Source organism: Hemiscyllium ocellatum, chromosome 7 (genome assembly GCF_020745735.1).
Source record: "Hemiscyllium ocellatum isolate sHemOce1 chromosome 7, sHemOce1.pat.X.cur, whole genome shotgun sequence".
In the NCBI taxonomy this organism is placed as follows: Eukaryota; Metazoa; Chordata; class Chondrichthyes; order Orectolobiformes; family Hemiscylliidae; genus Hemiscyllium; species Hemiscyllium ocellatum.
The window spans coordinates 41,643,525-41,668,464 of NC_083407.1; the positions used below are offsets into that span (position 1 = coordinate 41,643,525).

At 40.0% G+C, this 24,940-nt stretch overlaps 1 protein-coding gene across 1 annotated transcript in view; it reads left to right on the forward strand.

The window, feature by feature from the left end:
• LOC132817059 (actin-related protein 3) overlaps window positions 1-24,940 on the forward strand; it is a 65,317-nt gene that overhangs the window by 10,679 nt on the left and 29,698 nt on the right. Inside the window, exons 3-6 of the mRNA XM_060827146.1 lie at window positions 9,422-9,546; window positions 10,659-10,769; window positions 21,732-21,827; window positions 24,471-24,578. Coding sequence (XP_060683129.1) covers window positions 9,422-9,546; window positions 10,659-10,769; window positions 21,732-21,827; window positions 24,471-24,578 — 440 coding nt within the window. The remainder of the gene's footprint in view (window positions 1-9,421; window positions 9,547-10,658; window positions 10,770-21,731; window positions 21,828-24,470; window positions 24,579-24,940) is intronic.

The window sequence follows — 24,940 nt, forward strand, 5'->3', positions numbered from 1 at the left end:
GTCAATCATTTGCCAAACCATGAGTATATCAGTAAACAATGTTTTCTGACCACTTAAAAACTTTAGGAACTGGGTTAAAACTTGCATATCAATTTTTAAAACAGTGAGCAAAACCTAGAAACTTAAGTTCCTTTCTTGATACATCTTTTTCATCCTTTTTATTTGGCTTTTGATTGCAAATGAAATGATAATTCATGTTAGTTTAGCTTGTAATAATTTTGCCAAAGGAGCCAATAACAATAAGTATTTAATGTAAATGTAGAATGCCTTACAGGATAAATATTTACTGAATCAGTCCTGAGATTTGCTAGATGTGTTAAATCTTGTGCTGACTGTATTCTGTCCATTTATTATTTCTCACTTGCATTGTCAAAATTGTTTGTAGCTCAAAGGAGAAATTAGCGTTGAAGAGAGGTAGGGAAACTCTTCAAGCAGGTACTAAGATCCAAATTTTTTTTTGAATTGAAAGATTTTTGTAAAAGACCAATTTTGACTAACCTAGGCAATTTTAACAAAAGGGTGTGGCAATGAAATGGCTCAATGTTTGAAAAATGTGTCCTGCCTTTTTTATTAACTGGAATGTGTAATATGCCCCACTAGCCCTGCATTTGTATAATTTGAGTGCAGGTGTGGCAGTAAAATATATCTTATTCATGCTCTCGCTCTCGCTATCTCAAAACTTCCAAATGCAGCTGTGTCATGCCAAACAATAGCCAGATCCATTACAAGCTTCCATGTTTTCAGATCCCAGGGCGCTTTATTTCTAAGCACTGGCACTATTGCTATTTTGTGCTACTGGAGTTAGCATACTTTGCATTTTCCCAAGGGATCCCAAGAAACAACTAGTAAATTGTGCTGGTGTTTCACCCAATCTCACTAAGCGCCATTAGAGTTATGTTCCATTGTATTCCAAATGTTAAAACTTGACATTCTTATAATTGAAAAATCTTGCAGTGCAGCATAATAATAATAAAGCCATGTTGGATATCCTGTCCTTTGCAACAAGTAACGGAAATGGTTACACTTGTAGAATTTGATCTTCAAAATCAGCGTAAGAATTTCATGGAATCAAGAATGAAAGTTACTTTAAACATGCACTTGCAGCCCTTATCCTCGTAGACAGTAAAGGTGCTGGGTGTCAAAACAAGCCTTGAGAAGTTGTGACATTGTACATAGTACACTATATATACTGATGAAGAATTGGTTATCAATGCAGTGGACCACTTTATCTTGGATAATTGAATTTTCTTCTGTATTTGAGCTACATGGATACAGGCAAATGGGGAATGTAGTTTGTCCCTTTATATATTGCCTTGCATAATTTCCACTCAGCTATAACCAATGAAATAATCTTACTGCATTAATAAGATTTAATGTAACAAGCTTTTAATTGGGGTCTATTTTCAAAAAAATAGTCATATCATTACAGAAATGTCAGGAGACAGTTTTGGAATAACAAAATCACTGACTGTATAATTTGACTGGCTTCACTTTTTTGTTAGCCATTTAGAAGAGGAATTCTTCTGTTGAAAAAGACTGCTCAGATGCATTGGCTTCCAGCCACACACACTTTGTTGCATATTAGATTTTGTCTGCATTGACAGATGGAATTATGCTTTGATTTCAGAAATTGGGTTTGTATATGCATACAAATTAAATAAGATGTTGGTAAGGAATATTTTGTGTGTTTGTCCTGGTAAACGAATATTTCTAATTGACCTGTTCAGGTATGCTATGACACGTCTGGAGCAGGGAGGATCTCAATTCATGCCGCCTCGTTCAGAGGAAGAGTTGCCTCCAGTATGTCACAGCCTTCCATTTCTCAAGTTACACATTTTCTAATCAACCTGTTCAGAGATGTTCATACACCTCAGATGGGACTTGAACCTGGAGTTAAGCACTGAGCTACATGACCCCTTTCCTGGCATAATAGGTCTTAGATCCAATTCATGTATTAATACAAACCATGGATGAAAAGGGAAGTGGGGGCTACTAAAAGAAAAATACATAACATAGGTGTCATTCCTTTGTCGAGCTTAATTAAGGAATCTTCCCACGTGGAAGAAAGCCTTTGGCCTGTTATGCCAGTAATGAGTCTTCACACCTGTTTTTTACCTTCGCAGCCTTATGCACTGTTTCTCTTGAAAATTATGATGAGTGAACTTCGACTATCCTTTCACTTAGTTTGGAATTCAGTCTAATGTGGTTTTCAAAAACAACAGCCTGTCACCTTCTGTCCCTATGTGTTGCCAATTTTGTCACTTGTATTAAATCCTGATAACGGGTCCTCTTGCCAGTGTAAATAGTTTCTATCGTTGATCAAACCAGGTTTGCTGAATAAATTTAAAGATTTTCATATTGCACTCATCAGGACAATTCCCAAGAAATTCAAATTAAAGGAAGAACAACAGTAGAGGTGTTGCCATGAAGAGTGCACTGCTGAATGATTGATTGACAGTTGTCTGACGAGCTTGGTTTGAATTTTAAATCAACAAGTTGATTCTCATTGAATTATCCTGGTAAATGAGTCATTGACTGTCATCTGTTTTATTGAGTTGAAACAAGTGCTTTGCAAAGAACAGCTGTGTATTAAAGCATGAAGCATACAGTACTTTCAAGTGCATCACACTGCAACCCAACTGACAGTGCTCAATTGATGTTCAATTCTTTTCGCAATTGCAATTATTTGTCAAATGTTACATAATCATGGAATCACATCTATGTTGGACATTACAGAATTTCACAAGTATGGGCTGATAATGTGCAATTGGTTCTTTGCTTGTTGTGCACAGCCAAAGGAATGTGCTGTTTACTAAAAGTTTTTTCTCAGTGATTCTCAAGTTTTATACTATGACAATATTTACAACCAAAACACATTATATCAAACATTACATCTGTTCAGCACTTGCATCTATTTCAGATATGCAAAGTGTTTTTATTCTAATTCTGCACACTCCTATTAGATCTCCCTCTAGTCAACTTACACAAAGATGCATAATCTCATTACAGCTAGTTGCTCCGGATAATTTGGAATTTTGTCCCTTGCAATAGATCTTTGTATCCATTCCACCACCAAGATCCTTCAGAAAAAAGCCGCGGAATGCTTAAACCGGAAATTAACCAATGATATACTGAGTCTATTTTATGTACCTTCTGCCATTCATAAAGGTGGTCATGTATATTTTTCTAGATTACTTCTGACAAGAAATTATTTATGTGAACCATGTGGCTGTTCCTGCACCGATTGAAGTTGTGCCACTTAATGTTAGATTATCACTTTTCTTCTTTCCAAACTGTAGCACATTACATTTGTCTACTTGAAACTTCATATGTTGTATTGGGTTGTCATTCAAGGCTTCAATACATCAGAAGGAACAAATAAACATTGGGATCATCTCCTTTAAAAACAGCTTGAATCTTGCCAGAACATAGACAATGAGCCCTTTAGCAAAGAGAGAATTCTTTCTTTTGTAATGAACAATTGCATTGTGCTAAGTTGAGTAAGATTTTTCCTCGACTTGCATCTGAAAGAAAGGCCAGCGATTAAAGGATAAGTTGATCTCATATTGCTGATTTTTATTTCTGTTGCATGTTGTTGTGTACATCCTGTGTTCTATGAATTTTGAAGTACATTAATCAGTTCTTGTAACATTGGGCCTTAAGTTCAATATTTTGCATCTTTTGTAAATGAGAATAGTTTTGTTTTCAGGATAACTAGGGCAACAGTTCTCTGGGGATGCACAATCTGGAAAATGCACTTCAAGCCACAAGTAAGTTTGCACTGAGAAACCTGATTCAATCAAAGGAAAGAAAATGGTATTTCAAGAGGACAGGAAATTCTTTATTCATTTTGGCCATGTGGCTTCATTGACTGGGCCAGCACTTATTGCCCATACTTAATTTTCCTTGAAAGTGGTGGCCAGCTGCCCTCTTGGATTGCTGCAATCCATTTGGGATAGTTATAATGTTAGTGACGGTGAACATTGGCAACTTTCCATGTCTGGATGGTGAGTGGCTTTGAAGGTAAGTTTCAGGTGTCATAGAACATAGAACGTTACAGCGCAGTACAGGCCCTTCGGCCCTCGATGTTGCGCCACCCTATCATACTAATCTGAAGCCCATCCCACCTATACTCTTCCATGTATGTCTATATGCCTGTCCAACGCCGTCTTAAATGCACTTAAACTTGGCGAATCTACTACCATTGCAGCAAAGCATTCCATACCCTTAGTACTCTGAGTAAAGAAACTATCTCTGACATCTGTCTTATACCTATCTCCCCTCACTTTAAAGTTGTGTCCCCTCATGTTTGCTGTCCCCATACTTGGAAAAAGGCTCTCCCTGTCCACCCTATCTAACCCTCTGATTACCTTGTATTTCTCTATTAAGTCACCTCTCAACCTTCTCTGTAACGAGAACAGCCTCAAGGCCCTCTACCTTTCCTCGTAAGACATTCCTTCCATACCAGGCAAATCCTAGTAAATTTCCTTTGCACCCTTTCCAAAGCTTCCACATCCTCGTTTATAATCCGGTGACCAGAACTGTACGCAATACTCCAAATGTGGCTGTACTAGAGCTTTATACAGCTGCAGCATAACCTCCTGGTTCTGGAACGCAATCCCTCTATTAATAAAGGCCAAGCCACTGTATGCCGCCTTAACAATCCTGTCAATCTGGGTGGCAATTTTCAGGGATCTTGTACATGGACACCGAGATCTCTCTGCTCATCTACACTCCCAAGAATCTTACCATTAGCCCAGTACTTTGCATTCCGATTACTCCGTCCAAAGTGTATCACCTCACACTTGTCCACATTAAACTCCATTTGCCACCCCTCCGCCCAGCTCTGCATCCTTCGTCACTATCCACAACTCCACTGACCTTAGTGTCATCTGTAAATTTACTAACCCACCCTTCTAAGCACTCATCCAGGTCATTTATAAAACTGACGAACAGCAGTGGACCCAACACCGACCCTTGCATACGCCGCTAGTAACCGGACACCAAGATGAGCACTTTCCATCAACTACAATCCTCTGTTTTCTTCCAGCAAGCCAATTACTGATCCAAGCTGCTATGTCTCCCACAATCCCATTCCTCCGCATTTTGTATAATAGTCTACTGTGGGGAACCTTATCGAATGCCTTGCTGAAATTCACATACACCATATCATCCGTTTTACTCATCTTCCTGTTTGGTCACTGTCAAAAAAACTCAAGATTCGTTAGGCAAGACCTACCCTTCACAAAACTGTGCTGACTGTCCCTGATCAGATTATTCTTTCTAGATGGTTATAAATCCTAACTCTTATAACCTTTTCCAACACTTTACCAATGACTGAAGTGAGACTCACTGGTCTGCAATTACCAGGGTTGTCTCTACTACCCTTTTTGAACAAGGGAACCACATTTGCTATCCTCCAGTCCTCAGGCACTATTCCTGTAGACAATGATGATTTGAAGATCAATGCCAAAGGCTCGGCAATCTCTTCCCTTGCTTCCCAGAGGATCCTAGGATAGATCCCATCCAGCCCAGGGACTTGTCTATTTTCACACACTCTGCAGTATTTGTAATACCTCTTCCTTGTGAACCCAAATCTCTTCTAGTCTAGATGGAATCTTCCTCACCAACAAATTTCATTTTCTCAAATCTGCCCTTATTCTTCATTATAGATATGGTCGTGGTTTGGAAGGTACTGTATGAAGAGCCTTGTAAATTTATGCAGTGTATCTGGTAGATACAAATGTTAGTGGTGGAGGGAGTAAAAGTTTGAGGAGTGGTACCAATCAAGCAGAGTGCCTTGTCTTGTACAATATCAAGTTTCTTGGCTAGAGCTTTTTTCTTCTGGGCTAGCAGAAAATAATGGGGAGTCAGGATCTGATTTGGCCACTGAAGGTTTCCAAGCTTCTGACCTGTTCTTGTCATCAAAATGTTTAGATGGCTAACCCAGTTCTCTTTCTGGTCAATGTTAAGCCCCTGTAAATGTTGAGTGGCAGAAATGTCCAAGGACAATGATTTAAATGCTTGATGAAGATGGGCATTGCCTGCCACTAGTGTGACATGAATGTTATTTACCGCCTGTGAGCCTAAGCCTGGATATCGACCAAGTCTTGTTGCATTTGGACACCGACTGCTTCAGTAACTGACGAATGGCAAATGGTGTTGAACATTGTGCAGTCATTGATAAACATCCTCACTTCTGACATTGATAGGAGGGAGATCTTTGAAGCAGTTGAAGATGGTTGAGTTTAGGACATTGCCCTGAGGGGCTGTGCAGAGATGGATTAAAACTGACATCCACAACTATCTTCCATTGTGAGGTATGACTCCAAACAACGGAGAGTTTTCCCTTGTTAAGCCTCTGAGGCCCCACGCAGTCAAATGCAATCTTGATTATCCAAGGGTTGTCAATATCACCTGACAGCTGTTTAGTCAGTGTTGAAACCAAGGCTGCACTGAGGTGAGTAGCAGAATTGCCCTGGCAGAACCCAATGAGCATCAGTGAGCAGGTAACTGCTATGCAAGTGCTGCTTGATAGTATGGTTTATTAATCCTCTGTCATGATTTATTGATTTGAGTGGATGAATAGCTGGTTAATTGGTCAAGTTGGATTTGTCCTGCACTTTGTGTTCAAGATAGATTTCCACATGATTGGTGGTACCATTTTTCTAGCTGCACTGGAACAGCTTGACTGGAGGCATACCAAGTTTGGGAGCACAGGTTTTCGGTACTCTTGCTGATCAGTTGTTGGGGGCTCATAGTCTTTGCAGTGTCCAATTCCTTCAGCTATTTCGAATCATGTGCAGTGAATAGAATTGGCTGAAGAACAATATCTTAATGCTGGGGAGGCAGAACTGCATCATCCATTCAAGTGTTCTGGCAAAGATTATTGCAAATTCCTCTGTCTAATCTTTTGCATTAAATAAATTTTATTAGAATGGTTGGTGAGAAAATATATAACCACTTGATACAGAAATGGGTAGCACATGGTTAGCACTGCTGCCTCACAGCACCAGAGACCTGGGTTCAATTCCTGCCTCAGGCGACTGTGTGAAGTTTGCACATTCTCCGTGTCTGCATGGGTTTCCTCCGGGTACTCCGGTTTCCTCCCACAATCCAAAAATGTGCAGGTCAGGTGATTGGCCATGCTAAATTGCCTGTAGTGCTAGATGAAGGGGGAGTGGGTCTAGGTGGGTTGCGCTTCCGTAGGTTGGTGTGGACTTGTTGGGCCGAAGGGCCTCTTTCCACACTAAGTAATCTAATCAAATAAAAATCTGATAAATAGACATTCATAACTCCTTCTGTAAGCTGTCACTTCTAATGTTTGATGGGAGGTAGGCATCTCTGGGAAGGTTGGCATTTATTACAGCTGTAAACATCCAGAGGACAGTTAAGGTTAGTCACATTGCTGCGGTGCAAAGTCTCACGTAGCTAAGAGTAGTGGATTTCCTGTCCTAAATGAACTAGTTTATTTTGTATAACAGTGGTTACATGGTGTCCATTAGGCCAACTTTGTTTGACTTTTAATCATTGTAATCTTGTCATTGAACTGTATACCACTGTGCTCATAAGCCACAAACATTTCTGAACAGACTACAGATGAGCCAACTCTGAACAGACACCACACCCATGTTTCCTTTCTGCTAATTCAGAAGAAAAGTTTTTTGCAGGGGGGAGGGGCAATTAAAACAGCTGCAGAAACTGAACTTTCAGTCTCTGTTGAATTCAGTAAAAGTAGCAATATCCCTGATCAGACTGTACTCTCCCATCTATAAAGGGAGGGGTCTGTGTTGAACAAAGTGTTGCAAGTTGTCAATCTAGAGAATATTCCTACAAATACAGTTGATTCAAGTATAAAGTATTAAATGCTGTATGCGGTCAAGAAAGCTGAATCATACATGACTACTTTTGAGATTTTATTCCAAGTATTTTCACAGCTAACTTTAATGCATCCTGTTTGGGCTACAATCTCAAATTTACCATATTCTGTTGGAGGTACTAAATCTTAAAATCTATTCACAGTTCAAAAATCTGATGTCGTTGTACATTGGGAAGTAGTTCTTTGTGAGCATCATCAGACAGATTTAGAACGTTTAGAATAAATATTTCAGAAGTTATCAGTAGAAACTCTGCACACATTCTTCAAGCAGTCTGTATCGATAATTGGCATGCATGATCCACTGAATGATGCAAGTGAATCTTCAATGGTGCAACCTTGAGTCTTTCTCTCTCTGAAGCCTTAGGATTTTGTAACATCTCTTTGCTTTGAAAATCTTTGATTTCATTTGTCGCCAAAGCACCAAATAAATTATTTTGCATTTCCTATTGCTTCTGTATCGGGAACTAAAAGGCTGATATTTACCTCTAAGGAGAAATTAGATAGCTGAAAGGAGGCTTATAATTCATCGTCATTTTCTCTGCAGTTTTGAGTTTTGTTTTCTTTCAATTTTCTGTACTTTTAGAAAGGCATTCTAGTCCTTCCTACAGTTTCCTTGAGCATGATGTATCCTATAGTTTATTCAACGGCTCTTGACAAAGCCTGGACAAGGAGTGTCAGCCAGTTATTTATTTTCAAGGGTTGGGAAAACCAGAATTACAGCCAATCCCCATCTAGTCTTCAGTGAACTTGTGAATTTAGACAGTTTGCATTTATGTCAAATTTCAAGAACTATTGATGCACTTCAGTCTACAATCTAAAAGCTTACACAAATAACTCTGCTAGTATTTCAAAAAAACCTTTAAAGTTTATAATAAAGTAATGCAAAAATATTAAGTCACAATTTCTGCTTTGAGTGTTCAACAGAGCCCATTTAGAAGTTATTAGTGACAGGAGGTGCTGCCTGTCAGTCTGCAAAACTGATACAATGACAAATAATGCAAGCTTTCAGATTTTTCCAGTTTACTTTCTCAGGCCTCAATTTTCCCTCAGCCATTAAACTGGTAGGAAATGCTTTTTACCCTTTACATCTAAAAATAGAATTGTAGGATCCCTACAATGCTGATAGAGGCCTTTTGGCCCATTGAATATGAACTAACCCTTTGAAGAGCATCCAGACTTGCATGTAACGAATAACCAGTCAATGTTATCTTTGGGAGGAGTATTGACTAGGACAGCTGAATTCTCTCCATCAAGAGAACAAGTTTTATTTAAAACTACTTTTAACATCCGATCTAAAGGATAGTAGTATCTCTTTCTATGCAACTCTTCTTTGTTAGACATTTTTGTTTTCGGCTGTGCTTTTGTTTCCTGTACATATGTATCTCGTGCACTTTTGTATAAAATGTATATTTAGAAATGTCTTATTTCCTTAAGGATGTTTATGTCATTAAATTGTGAAACTAACGAACACTGATTGCTTTGTGCATTATCTTGCATGACATTGAATAGATTATTTGTTATTTATCTCCTGTCTATACTAAGGTATTGCCATCAAGGAGTCTGCAAAAGTTGGTGACCAGGCACAAAGGAGGGTGATGAAAGGAGTTGATGATTTGGATTTCTTCATAGGTGATGAAGCAATAGATAAACCTACTTATGCAACAAAGGCAAGTTTGCTAAATACTTGTGGATGCACAAACTTATCCAATGATTATGTAAATAATTGGCTGAATTATTGCTTACTGCAATAAACCAGTTAGAAACAAAAGGCTCATTTCATTTACCTTTTGTTATACTTAGTGATGACTGAAAGCTTGATGGTACCAGACCTGTATATGATGCTGCTTCACAGAAAATAAAGTTCTGTCTAATTTAATCCCAAGCAATGCCTTATTCCAACCTCAGATGAGCATACTTTATATTGCTAACACATTTATTTTTTCCGTTACCTAAGTAACCTCTTCGACCACTGCTGAAATAGGGACAGCTTTGTATTGTCGTTCTATATCCACTTGAACTTTGATTATATGATCTTAAATATACTTCTGATATGCCACTTCGCAAAGTGGTTATGTTAATAGTTTGAACTTGAATTGGGTCGCAGAATTTTGCAATTGTATCTAATTCATTTTCCTACCCAGATCCTTGTGTGGAAAAAAAATGTAACCAACATAGTCTTCCCTTGCATTGTAAGTTGATTGTTTTGCCAGTTAGCAATTGTGGAGTATCAGACTGTCTTTAGGCCTTTGATATTGGTAAAATTATGAATACCCTGTTTAGAGTGATTAGCATTAGTGTTTTCCATAATGTTTTCCTCCAACAAGAATCCGGAAACCCCTTGTACGGTTTCCTGTACAAAATAGTTGGGCGAAAGAGTACTTGTTACAATATACATGCAACGTCTTGGACTTGAGATAGTTAAGGTGAATTGTGACTCGCACGTCTCATTAAGATTATTCATGTAAGATGATTAACAATTCAGTATAAAATTAACATTTGTTGAAATTGGATAGGAGCTCATGGCTGTGCTGGGATTACATTGAAATTGAGAATAAAACAGACTTGGCAAAATTTGCTTTCAAAATCTATGTTGGAAGAGCTTTCAGTAAGTTGTCAGTATTAGCAGCAATATGTTTATCTGACTTTGAGAAGTCATTGTTGATTTGTTTTCCAGTTTTAGTTACAGTTTAAATTTTCAAACATTTTTGCTCTATTTTGAGCTTTCATACCTGACCAATTTGAGACATTTATTTTGAAAATAAATCATTTTCTGCAACAGTGGCCGATTCGTCATGGTATAGTTGAAGACTGGGATCTCATGGAGAGATTTATGGAACAAGTTATTTTTAAGTACCTTCGAGCAGAGCCAGAAGATCATTATTTCCTTTTGGTAAGTAAAGTTGTCTAACTTGATGTGAAGTTAATTCAAAGTTCAACGCTTAATTAATATAACACATTAGATCAGTTGTAACTATGGCCAAAAATCTTCAGGTTTGGGTTTGAATCCCTTCTTTCATACAAAAAGCTACATTTTAGCCTCCCAGACATTTCAGGTCAGACCTTTGATGCAGGTTTCATCCTATTCGCTTAGTCCAGCAAACTCCACAAGCAGCATTGAAATTAAACTTTGCCAAAACCAGACTATCTTTTTTCCAGCACTCTGTCATATCACCAGATTTAGAGCAATCTCTAAAGGGGTCGTCTGTAGTATGGGTGAGTGAAGGGGCTACGGTGTCAGTGAGCAGTGTGAAGGTTTCAAGCAGTGAGTTTGGGTACAGTCGGGTGTTTTGGGTTGTCTGAGTGCTTGGGTGGAGAGGGTGGGAGGCGGTTTCACCTTTATAATTGGGAAAGTTTTAAGAAAACCTTCTAATTTCCAACTCTTAAGTCAGGGCTGTTTTTTGAGGGTTCTAGATAGAGCATCATTGCCCATCAGATGTTTAAACTTTGACTGTACAGGTATTACCCAGAAAATGTGTTGAGGCTTTCTCGCAGACTTAATGTGCATGTTTCACTAGGCTGAAGATCTGGGTCAGTGTTTCAACTGAAGAATTAGAGCAATGTCATGAATAGTCATTGAGTAACTTGAGAGAATATTATCAGCCAAGAAGATTGAATAATGGGGGTGATTTTATTTCAAAAATTAATGACATTTACTAAGTTTTAAGGGAGAATGTCATGAAGAAAGTAACACAATTGAGAAAACTAGTTGCTTTAGGAGCTGAATATTACCACTAAGGTAAGCCTGAAGGTCTGCATGTCACAGATCTGAAATAGCCATTTAGTTGGTTTATAAATAGACTTGATATGATAGCTTTGAATCATGTTTCAGATCTTGAAGCTATAAATGGAAAACCTGCAGTTTGTGAAATGAGACAATGCATATGGCTAATCTTGATGGTCTTCTCAGCATTGAGTTGTTATTGAGATATCACAGAAAACACTTGGAGTGCCCAGTACTGAAATAACATGTGGTGTGATTTGAATTGTGTACAGATTCATGAATCAAAGTATCGTTACAGCACAGGAGTTGGCTTGTCAACTCAGCTTCCTGCAAGCGTAACTCATTTCACTTGATCCTATTTTCCTGCATCTCCTCTACAGTAGTTTTCTTGACTAATTTTTGAATTATTTTCATATAACACAGTTCTTATTTAAAGGTTTGAAATGAGTGACACTGGCAGTGTATTCCAGATGCTAACTACTTGCTGCATAATTAAATTAATTGTGATCTTCTAAAATCTGAGTCTTGGGTCCAATTATTACTGGAGATACTTTCTTTTAAAATCACCTGAGCATGCCACTTCAGTTTTTATCGTTCACTTGCCATTGATTATCTGAGAATTTACATTCCATATACAACGATAAAGAGCAAAACTGAAAGTGTTCCTTTCCTGCTCTCATTAACTCAGTGAAACATTAATATCACTAAATAGGGTTCAGTTAGCTGAGATGGCTGGTTTGTAATGCAGATTGATGGTAAAAGCAGATTCAATTCTTGGAAGAGCTGAGGTTACTATGAAGGATTCGCATTTGTCAACCTCTTCACTTGTCTGAGGGATGTTGACCCTATGGTCAAACCACTACCAGTCATCTCTGTTCAATGAGTATGCAACCTATGGTCCAGTAAGATGATGGTGACTTAACTTTTACCTTGTTATCACTGGAGACACTCAGACACACCATGCCATCTTAAATGTAATAATGGCTTTGTGAAGATCATTGTGTCCTAACTTCCTTCCTTAACTTGGTTACCATTGGAGTTGGTTCCATTTGCTATCATGCTTTGAATAGGTGCTCATAGCTTCAATTTCTCTATTCTATATCTATTAAAAAGAAAATAATTGAAGAATATTGTCTGTTACCAGTCTTTTAGACAAACTCAGATTAATTGAGGAAAGGCAGCACATTTATTTAAAGCACATTGCAATTAACTAAGCTAGTTGAAATCTGATCAAGGGAGAATTCATGGCAGGAATGCAGTTACTGCATAAAGGCATGGACTTCTAAAAGAAATTTGATAAAAGTGCCACATAACAGGTTTTTCAACAAATCCATGGAATGTAGAACAGTGGCAGCATGGATATGAAATTGGCTGAGACATGAGGCCATGAAGTTGTGAACACAGTTGCTTTCCAGACTTAAGGAAGTTAGTACAATAGAATCCTCCAGTAATGCATAAAGGTGGAGAAATCTCCAGGATCTGGTCAGATATACCCTAGAACGCTGGTTAACTCGGCAAGTGATGCTAGGCCCCTTGCTGAAATGTTTGGGTCATCAATAGTCACGGGTGAGGTGCAGGAATACTGGAGGTTAGCTAATGTGATGCCACTATTTAAGACCGGTGGTAAGGAAAAGTCAGGGAACAATGGACTGTTGAGCCTGACATTGCTGTTAGGCAAGTTGTTGGGGGGAATCCTGAGGGGACAGGATTTGGAAAGGCAAGGATGGATTAGGGATAGTCAAATGGCATTGTTCATGGGCAGCCATGTCTCATGAACTTGATTGAGTTTTTTTTTGAGGAAGTAACAAAGAAAATTGAGGGCAGAGTGGTGTACGCTATTTATGTGGACTTCAGTAACACATTGTACAAGGTTCCTCGTGGTAGACTTGTTAGCAAAGTTTGACGACATGGGATACAGAAAGAACTAGCCATTTGAATACACAACTGGCTAGAGGGTGGAAGACAGAGGGGTGGTGGTGGTGGAAGGTTGCCTTTCAGATTGGAGGCCTGTGATCAGTGATGTGCCACAACGATCAATGCTGGGTCCACTGCTTTTTATCACTTAGATAAATGATTTGGATGTGAACATAGGTTGGGTTAGTAAATTTGCAGATGTCACCAAAATTGGAGGTGTGGTAGATAGCGAAGAAGGTGACCTTACAGTACAATGGGATCTAGATCAGATGATCTGAGAAAGTGGCAGATAGAGTTTACTTTATGTATATGTGAGGTGCTACATTTTGGAAAGGTAAATCAGGGCAGAATTTATCCATTTAATGGTAAGGAGCTGGGAAGTGTTGCTGAACAAAGAGACCTTGGAGTGTAGGTTTATTGTTTGCTGAGAGTGAAGTTGCAGGTAGCTAAAACAATGAAAAAGGTGTTTGGTATGCTTGCCTTTATTGGTCAGCACATTGAGCATAGGATTTGGGAGGTCATGTTGCAGCTGTCCAGGGCATTGGTTTGGCCATTTTTTGGCAATATTGTGTGCAATTCTGATCGTCCTCCTATCAGAGAGATGTTGTGAAATTTGAAAGGATTCAGAAGATTTTACAGGGGTTTTGCCAGGATTGGAGGGCTTGAGCTGTAGGGAGAGGCTGAATAGGCTGGGACTGTTTTTTTCTATAGTGTCAGAGGCTGAGGAGTGAACTTTTGAGGTTGATAAAATCATGAGGGGCATGGATACTATAAATAGATAAGGCTTTTTCCCATGGGTGGGGGAGTCCAGAACTAGAAGGCATAGCTCTAGGTTAAGGGGGAAAGAATTTAAAAGGGCCCTAAGGAGTAATGTTTTCTCCCAGAGGATGGTGTATATAGGGAATCCATTGCCAGAGGAAGTGGTGGAGGCTGGTACCATTACAACATTTAAAAGGCATCTGGATGGTTTTATAAATAGGAAGGGTTTAGAGAGGTACAGGCCAAGTGCTGGCAAATGGGACTAGATTTATGTAGGATATCTGGTCAGTATGGACAATTTGGACTGAACGGTCAGTTTCCTTGCTGTACGTACCTATGATGGAGTCTAGCTGTTAGGACCACAAAGTGTCCAGGCCCTAAAAATGATTGAGCCTGGTATTGAGTCTTGAAGGCTGCAAAGCCCCAAGCTGAAAATGAGATGCTGTTCATCCAGTTTGCGTGGAGGTCTGCTGGAACACTGCAGCAAGCCTGAGAGAGAGATTGACCGTGGTGGAACGAGTGCGTGGATTGAAGTAGTAGGCAACAGCATGGTGACTTCTGTGGGCAGAGCATGGGTATTCTGCAAAGTGATCAACCAGTCTACATTTCATCTCTTCGTGGATGAGACCATGATTTGAACAGCGAATACAGTGAACTAGATTGAAGTTCAGGTAAATCGTTGCTCCATGTGGAAAGTGTACAGAGCTTTGAATACTGAGGAGGGAGGAAGTAATGGACAAGTGTTGCAACTTCTGTGCTTGCCATGGTGATGTTGAGGTGCTGGAAGTGGAGGACAAGTGGACCAAGGTGTCCTGGAGGGAACAGTCCTTATGTGATGCTGACAGGCAAGGTGAGGGGAATACGTAGATAATTGTGTGGAGTGGCAAGTGAGGACCGACCCTATAGGTATTATGGGAAGAAAGAAAACGTGAGGTTCAAAGAGCAGGAGATGAGTTGGACACTGAGTATCCTGTCAACCACTGGAAGGGGATCTCCATTGCGGAAGGCGGTGGACATTACAGTGAACCTCTGGAGAAGTTAGCATCGTCAGAACAGATGAGATGGAGAAATTGGGAAAATGGAATCGTCTCTGCAAGAAACGGTATGAAGAAGTATAGTCCAGGTAACTGTGGAGTGTTTGAGGAGGATAGCCTATCTCGAGAAATAGCAGCAGACATCAAGGAATAGGGGAGCCAGAGATGGACCAGATTAAAGTAACAGCCGGGTGGAAATTGAAAGCCAAATTATGAACTTTGCGAATCTCTGATTTGCAAACGTTAGCAAAACTGATGTAATTGTACTGGAAAAAGTGTTGTGGGTGGGGCCTGAGTGGTAATGGAATGAAGAATGTTCCGCCTACCCCACAAAGACAGGCATAACTAGGACCCATGATCTCACATTTGACTTGACAAAACTTAGAGGAGGTAAGGGGGAAATTGCTCGGATTGCTCAAGCTTGTTCTCATCTAAGGTGGGTGGAATGGATCAGACCTTTTTTCCAGACGTGAATAGCCCTGAGACAATCCTATTTGGAGAGGGTGGTAGGTGGTGTTGGGTGCGTAATCCCTTCACATGTTGATGGTGAAGATGTGAGAAACTTCAGAAGAATTGCTGAGGTAAGTGGGAAGCGACTAGACAAGAAGAAAATATGGAGTCAGGGTGAGAACAGGCAGAAACAATGGGTGTGCCCAGACATTCCTTTGTGGAGTTTGGGAAGGAGGAAGACGATGGTTGAGATGATGGACTTGGAGGCAGTGCAAAAGATAACCAGATGAAATAAGACTAGAGCGCACAATAGCTTGGACCAGTTAAAATAGGAGGATCCATAGACCATGACCCCACCATTGAACCACAAGCTAATGTGTCCACTGACATCCAGAACTTTCTCCAGTGTATCAATGACATCATTAGTATGGCTTCCTCCCCTCATCTGGAACTGGAAATGCTTATCAACTTTGTTTACAATTTCCACCCTGCTCTCCCCTCACCTGGTTCATTGATTTCTTCCTCCTTAGCATTTGTTTCTCTTTCTATGGGTATGCTGGCCACTACTTCCACAGTCACCCGGACAATATATCCTCACACTGAACGAGGAACAGGCCCTCTGCCCAGTAAGACTGCACCAAAGCAGCATAGCTTTCTAAACTAAAACCTCATGCTTGCACTTGATTGTATGTCTCTGTTCTCTGCTTATTCATGGATCTGTCAAGATGCCACTTTAAATGTTGCTATTGTATCAACCTTCACCATATCCAAGGCACTTAACACCTGTGCAAACAAAACTCTGCCCCTCACATCTCCTTTAAACTTTCCCCTATATCCCCTAGTAATTGACCTTTCTACATGTGGGGAAAAAGACTTTGATTATCTGTAATTAAACTTTTCAGGTTTCTCCTCATTCTTTTTCTTTCACATGAAAGCAAGTCAAGTTTGTCCAACCTCTCCTTGTAGCTAAAAGCCTCCAAACTAGGCATTGTCCCCTCCAAAGCCTCCACACCTTTCTGGTACATGATGACCAGACTGTAAATTGTTGGGCCATATTTGCAATGGTAATATTCTATACAGCTGCAATATGACTTGCCATTTTTATACTCTCTGCCCTGACTGAATCTTGACCATCTTTATCTATTTGTGTTGTCACTTCGAGGGAGCTGCTGACCTGTACACCTCGATCTCTGTACGTTGATGCTATTAAGGGTTCTGCCATTTACTACATTGTTGTCTCCCACATTACTACTTCCAAAATGCATCACCTCATGCTTGTCCTGATTAAACTCCATCTCTCATTTCTCTGTCAAAGTCTCCAGCCTATCTATATCCTCCTACAATCCTCCTCACTGTCCACAGCTCCCAAAATCTTTGTCATCTTCAGACGTGCTAATCAAGACATCCACAATCTCCTTCAAATAATTTATACAAATTTACAAAGAGGCCCAGCACTGATCCCTGCAGAACACCACTGGTCATTTGTTTCGTATCACTCTTGTATTATTAATTTGTTTGTAGAAGGCTTTTGGGTTACATTTTAAGTTGCCAATCTCTTAAACAAAAAGCAGCAAATGAAGTTTACCACTGCCCATCCCTAATCGCGCATGAGATATTGTGCATAATTCTCAATTGTGCTTTCCACTTGGCATCTGTCATTGGCACCCCTTTTCTGCTTTACCTTCATTGCTTGTTTTGAGAGCCTTAGGTTTATTTGCCCTTCTGTTGTATCCCATACAACCTTGACTGCAATTGAATGATCTCCGTTAAAACCAGCATGTTCTTCAGTGACAGTTTTGCCTGTCACTCATTGATTCCAGGTTACCTGGATCAAATATCTTGTCATCACAATGAAATTGACTGTCCTCAACTATCCTTACCATGGATTGTTGCTTGTGTTTTTTTCCATAGCTTGATTAAACATTACAATGCCAAGGTGACAGTATCTTAAATGTTTCCTTATTGGCACTGGATTCGGTTGACCCATATCGTTCAGCAGGACCAAATTCAGGAATACCACCTTACTAACTGAACTGGAAGAAAAATGATTTGGAAAATTCTTCTGAATGCACACTCTAATCTTGCCCCCTTCTGCCATCTACGCTATTGCTATTCCATTCTGTATTAGGATAGTGGTACCCCCTTATTGCTTTAATATTGCACCTCTAATATCCTTGCAAATATAATCACGTGCATCTTTTTCGTTAGTCGGTTGCCTGTAGAATGCATCTGGTATTTTTATAGTATAGTGTTTCTTAGCTCTAACCAAAGAAATTCTGTCCATGAGCTTTTTGGGAGGCTTCCTCTTTCCAGCACAGTAGTGTTCTTGATCAATATTGCTACACAGCCCTTTTTCTTACCTTCCCTGTCTTTCTGAGCTCCTCATATCCAGGAATATGTAGTCCCGTTATGTCTTATTGTTTCCCTAAATAGCTGACCCCCAGGTTTCTACCTGGTTATTTGCAGCTTCAGTTCACCAATATTATTTTTCTGATTAGTACTCCTATTTGCGCAGTAAATCTTAGGCCATTTTACATTAGGTCTGCTCCACCTTTGGACTTCTGTATTCTTGTGCTCTGACTCCCAGGTTTTTTTCCCTTTGACATTATTAACCGATTGTAATGTCTCAAACGTGAGATTGACCTTCCTGTACACGCCAACTAAATATTCATGTTTTTACTGTGTGGCACTTGGAGTAATCTGACAATGACTACCTCTTGAGGTCCTGTTAAATAGCTTATTTCTCAGCTTCCCAAGCTCTGTTTACAGCAACTTGTTCTTCTACTATCATTGCTGGCTATTCTCCTTCCATCTTCAGAATGCTCTGCAACTGCTTGGTTATGTCCTTGATAAGCAAGATACCATCCTGGATAAAAATATACAGCTACAGAAACACCCATTTGGTCTCTCAATGACCAAATCCTCTGTTGCCATTGCTTTTTCAATTTTGCCGTGGCTCTCTGCAAATTCCTTCCCTGTCCCCACAATTCGCAGAACAGCCAGGGTACTGTGGAATAGGCTCTGGCCCCAAAGCTATTGCTAATATTCAGAACAGATTACTGGTTTAAGTGTAGCACGGTGACAGAGGTTAGCGCTGTTGCCTCACAGCACCAGGGACCCGGGTTCAATTCCGGTCTCAGGCGACTGACTGTGTGGAGACACGTTCTCCTCGTGTCTGTGGGTTTCCTGCAGGTGCTCCGGCTTCCTCCCACAATCCAAAAATGTGCAATTTAGGTGAATTTCCACGCTAAATTGCCCGTAGTGTTAAGTGAAAGGGTAAATGTAGGGGAATGGGTCTGGTGGGTTGCGCTTCGGTGGGTCTGTGTGGGCCGAAGGGCCTCTTTCCACACTAAGTAATCTAAGTAATCTAATCTAATTCTCTGGGTTCCCACATCACCTGTTTATCCCTCCTTGAATTGAACTGAATTTGTCACGTGTACAGAGGCACAGTGAAAAGCTCTGTCTTGTTAGCAATGCAGGCAGATCTCACCGTTAAGTAGCCCAGATTAGTAAATAATAGGTAAACAGAAGCAAAAACAAAAACACAGCTTGAGGTGAATGTTGAGAGTTTGAGTCCATTCAGTATTCTAACAATAGGGTAGAGACTGTTTTGAACCTGGCTGGTGTGCATGTTCAGGCTTCTGTACCTTCTTTCTGATGGTAGAGATTGTAGAAAAACATTGCCAGGGTGGGTTGGATCTTTGAAAATGCTGGCAGACATTCCTTGATAGCGGGCCTGGTAGATGAATTCTGTAGATGGGAGGGTTGGCCTTTGCGATTGTCCGGGCTGAGTTCACTACTCTTTGTAACCATCTCTGATCTTGAACGGTACAGTTAAACAGCCTCTGGATGGGTACATGAATAGAAAGGGTTTAGAACGATATGGGGCAAATAGGACCAAGTCAGATTGGGAGGTCTGGTTGGCGCAGACAAATCACCAAGTAGTGATTCATCGAGACAGAATGTTCTCTGGCGCATCTATAAAAGTTGGTAAGGGTATTCACCATCATGCCAAATTTCCTCAGCTGCCTGAGGAAGAAGAGATGTTGTTGGACCTTTGTAACCAGTGCGCTCGCGAGAAGAGTCCAGGAAAGGTGGTTGTGGATGACCATTCCCAGGAGCTTGACACTCTCCACTCGTTCCATCTCTGCTGTTAATGTGTAGGGGAGCATGAGTAACATCCTGCTGAAAGTCAAGAATGAGTTCCTTGATTTTGCTGGCATTGAGCACTAGGTTGTTCTCAGTGCACCATTTTTCCAGGTCTTCCACCTCCCATCTGTAGTGTGTTTCATCACCATCTGAGATTCGACTGGCTACGGTGGTGTCATCAGCGAACTTGTAAATAGCATTAGTCTGGTATTTGTCGACGCATTCATGGGTATACAGTGAGTACAGTAGGAAGCTGCGTATGCAACCCTGCGGGGCTCCAGTTTTGAGTGTTTGGATAGAATATTGTTCCCCAATCTTCACTGTAGCCTATGGGTCAGGAAACTGAGGATCCAGTTGCAGAGAGTGGGGCTTAGTCCAAGATCACTAAGTTTAGTAATCAGTCTAGCGAGGATAATAGTGTTGAAGGCTGAACTGTCTTCAGAGTAGGATTCTTACGTGGCTGTTCTTGGTGTCAAGATGTTCTAGGGAGGAGTGAAGGACAAGTGACATGGCATCGGACGTGGATGTGTTGGTCCGATAGGTAAATTGGAATGGGTCAAGAGTAGTGGGGAGGCTGGAGTTGATTAATGCCATGACCAACCTTCAAAGCACCTCATGACCGCCAAAGTTAGGGCTACTGGGCGGTAGTCATTTGAGACATGCTGCATGGGCCGCCTTAGGCACAGGGGTGATGTTGGCCCTCTTGAAACGGCAGGGACAGTGGCCTGTGGCATGGAGAGTGACCTGCTGCAGGGAGAGGTTGAAGATGTTCGAGAAGAGCTGTGCCATTTGTTTGTGCATGCTGTGAGTGCACGGCCTGGTACTCCGTCTGGTCCCATTGTTTTCCTTGAATTCACACGAAGGAAAACTGATCTGACCTCTGCAGTGACTGTTGGGATAGATTCATCAGGATTTGTCAGAATAGGTGTTACCTCTCCGCCAAAATTCTGATTACCTGGTGGTCTCGCATTCTCTCTTGGTCATACGCTCTTTGCCCGCAAAGTCATATGTTGCTAGGTGAGCGCAGCATCAGTGAAATTGCAAACTTTGGAGAGTAATGCCGAGTGATGTTGAAGTTCTAAAATGTAGTGTCTTGCTGATCGTAATTTTTGCACATGGAAATCAACCACACAAGTGTCTTTCTTTTCCAGTACCCAACAGTTGCCCTTCCATACCTGATCATTAGACTACAAAATCTCCTACTTACAGCACTGAAGGCACAGTGACTAAACTGGTTAGTTGTGCAGCATGGAAATGGACTCTTTTGGTCCAATTTGTCTGCGCCAACCAGACCTCCCAATCTGACTTGGTCCTATTTACCCCATATCGTTCTAAACCCTTTCTATTCATGTACCCATCCAGAGGCTGTTTAATTGTACCTGCCTTCTCCAAGTCCTCTGATAGCTCAGTTGGCTGCCTCTCCTATGCTGACATCACTTTAGAAGATTATCTGTAATGTTTTGACTTGAATCTTTCCTAACTTCCTTTGAACTCTTCTGGAAATTAAAATCTGACTACTTTGGTTTTTGTACTTTTTTTTGTTTATATCCTGTCGATCTCCTTGACTAATTGAGCATTGATTTTATTTGTGTTAAATTAGTATAAAAGCTGAAGTCAGTTTGATAATCTGATCAAATCTAAAACAATCTCTTTTGCTTTCAATCTTGAATTATTTATTTTGTTTACTATGGGCCTGCTCTGCAAAGATAGTCATGAATTTACATAATGTATTTTGCAGAGTTAAAAACTTTGGTTCTTCACTTCGTATGAACCGATATAGTACTTTCAGCTGCAGTTTATTAAATAATGTGAATATCTTCAACAGACTGAACCGCCACTGAATACTCCTGAAAATAGAGAATATACTGCTGAAATCATGTTCGAATCCTTCAATGTGCCTGGCCTTTATATTGCTGTCCAGGTAAGGTGAAATGTTGAAGAAATCTACAATATTCCATATTAAATGCACGATGCCTTAATTTTAAATTGTGCCCTTAGTTGTAATCTGTCCCACAAGAAGAAGCATTCTTTCACTATCCACCCTTCAAGATCTTCTGTGGCTCAGTAGCAACACCTCTTAATCTAAATATCAATGGATGTAGGTTTGGCATGTCCAAGTCTTGCTCATGAGTTGAATCCCTGATCTCAGAAATGAATTAAGTTGTATTTGAACTGCTTCTGAAGTATCTAAAACTTCTGATCAAATAAGGAGATCAGAACAGTATATAGTGCTCCACCTGTGAGCTTAGCATTTCCCGTTAAAGCTGAAGTAAAATGTCCCTAGTCTTTTATTTCCATGCACTTTCAGTAATTGATAACATAAGATTTGCATGCCGAGTTACTTGCATAACCTGAATACCAAGTTTGATTCATATTATAAGATGGAGGAGCAGAAGTCGGCCATTGGCCTCATAGAATCTGCTCTGCTATCCAGAAATCATGGTTGATCTGAAACTGGAACTCCATGTTTCTGCCTTTTCCTTGTATCACTTGATTGCCTAACTGAGCTATCTCAGCTCTGACCATACCTAATGGCAACCTCACCTCTCCAGCCGTCTTAAGAATTCCAGAGATTTACTACCTTCTGAAACAATTAGTGATTCCTCCTCTGTCTCCTATAACTGGGTGACCCCTTATTCTGAGATTATATTATTTTGGTACTAGTCTCTCTCAGGAAACGACAACCTTTCACCATCCCTGCCATGCTCACTGAAAAACGTGCATGCTTCAATAAAGTCACCTCTCATTTTTTTATATGCAAATGAATATAAACATACCCTACTCAACTTGTCAAACGACAATCCCTCCATAAGGGGGATAAATCTAGTGAACCTTTTCTGGAATGCCTGCACTGCTAGTATATCTTTGCTTAAGAAAAGGGATCCAAACTGTTCAGTGTTCCAGTTGTGTCCAGTACAAGGCACAGCCTAGAACCTTGTATAGTTTTATCAAGATCTCCCTATTGTTATACTCTTTCCTTTGAAATGAAGGCCATCGTTCCATTTGACTTCACGATTACCTGCTGAACCTTTTTGAGATATATACGAGGATTTTCAAATCTCTTTCTTCTGTTCTTGCTGTCAAAGTGCATGAACTGCCATTTTCTCACAATGTATTCCATCTGCCAAGTTTTTGCTCACTTGTTTAACTTGCCAAAACCCTATGCAGACTGTCTTAACCCCAGCTGCCTTCCACCCTATTTTTGTCATTGGAAAACTTGGCTATAATACATTTACTTTCATTGTTGAAGTTGTTAATATATATTGTGAATAATTGTAGTCCACTAGTTACAAGTTGTTGTTCTGAAAATAACCCTTTTATTATAAGTCTGTCTTTTATTAGTTAGCCAATCTTTAAGAATAGCCTACCCCCTTCACCATGGAATCTTACCTTATTTAGTAACGTGGTACCCTTTTCCTAATCCTTAATGTTTTGCATCCACTTCCTCCCCTATATCTATCCTTATTGCTACTTCAAGGAATTCTGATAAATTTGTCAGGCATAATTTTTTCCTTCATGAAATCATGCTGGCTTTACTTAAGTGTACCTAAAGGTTCTGCATTTATCCATTATAATAGACTTCAACATTTTTCCTATGTCAGATGTTAAGCTAACTGCCCTGTAGTTAACTGTTCTGTCTCCTTCCTTTCTTTGTGTGTGCGTGCATGTGTTACATTGGCAGTTTTCCAGTGCTCTGATACTTGCAGAATCTAAGGATTCTTGGAAGATTACTACCAACGCATACTGTCTCTACAGCTGTGTCTCATATCCTATGATGTATCAAATCAGGTCCAGGGAACCTATTCGGCCTTAACCCCATTGGTTTTTCTTGTACTTATTCCAGTGATATTTATTACATCTTCCCCCCTCAGTTTTGCTCATTGGAATGCTATTACTATTCTTCAATGAAGAATAGTTGTGAAGTATTTATTCAACTGTTTTTGGCTTGGTTTCCCCTTTATGTCCGTAGCCTTGTTCTTGAAGGGCCATACGTACGCACTGTTTGGCTTTCATTTTATTATCCTGAACCATTTTTGCAAAATGTCTTTCTCAATTTACACCAGCTAGCTCTGTCCTGTTCCTTTGTAATTTTTCTTTTTTAAAAAAAAACTATAGTGCAGTTGTTTCTGACAGTCTCTTCCTCAAACTGTTGCATTCTGGTATGTTGCGGTCGTTATTCCCAAAGGAATCTTGAACTCTGATCATTAATGAAATCTATTTTGTCATACGTCACTGATCCAAAATTACCAACCCACTCACCACTAGTCAAATATTTAACTGTTTTAGTTAGAATGCATTAACTTCCTTGACACTGCCAGAAGAATTGAAGTAATATGCTTTCCCTACCGTGCTATTTCAACTCTAGATTAGATGGGTTCCTCAAGTATTTTGGGGGAATTAAGCTTGTACCTCCACCTGAACAACTTTTTTAAAAAATCATATATTGAAGACATTTGTGCTTGCTAAGTCCTTGTACCTTCCTTCTGTGTTTTAAACATTGTTAATGTTAACTACCAATCACTTATTTACTATTGAAGTATAACTCTTTTTGGTTTATTTCCAGGCTGTTCTTGCTTTAGCTGCCTCATGGACATCTCGACAAGTTGGAGAGCGAACATTGACTGGAACTGTTATAGACAGTGGCGATGGTGTCACTCACGTCATTCCAGTGGTATGTATTGTTATGGACTAGGCCAGACCACTCAAAACATTCTTGGGCAGGCAGCCCAATTTGTAAGTGTAACTTGAAATTTACCTGGAGTGAGTTAGGCAGATTGACTACTAGATTTTTAAACAAAAATTTATTTACACAATTACACAATGAAATGCACAGAACAGAATAAAGAACCCCTACAGAACTTGGTCAATCCAGACTAGACTTAATTATGCTGTTCCGAATATATGCAATAGTCCCAATAAGCAAAATCACTTCAAAAAAATCAGTATAAATGGAACACATGCTCACAAGTTGAAGCTTAAGGGCAGAAAGTGATTCCACACAGCTCACTGTTGATCTCCTCCTCACCAGTTTTA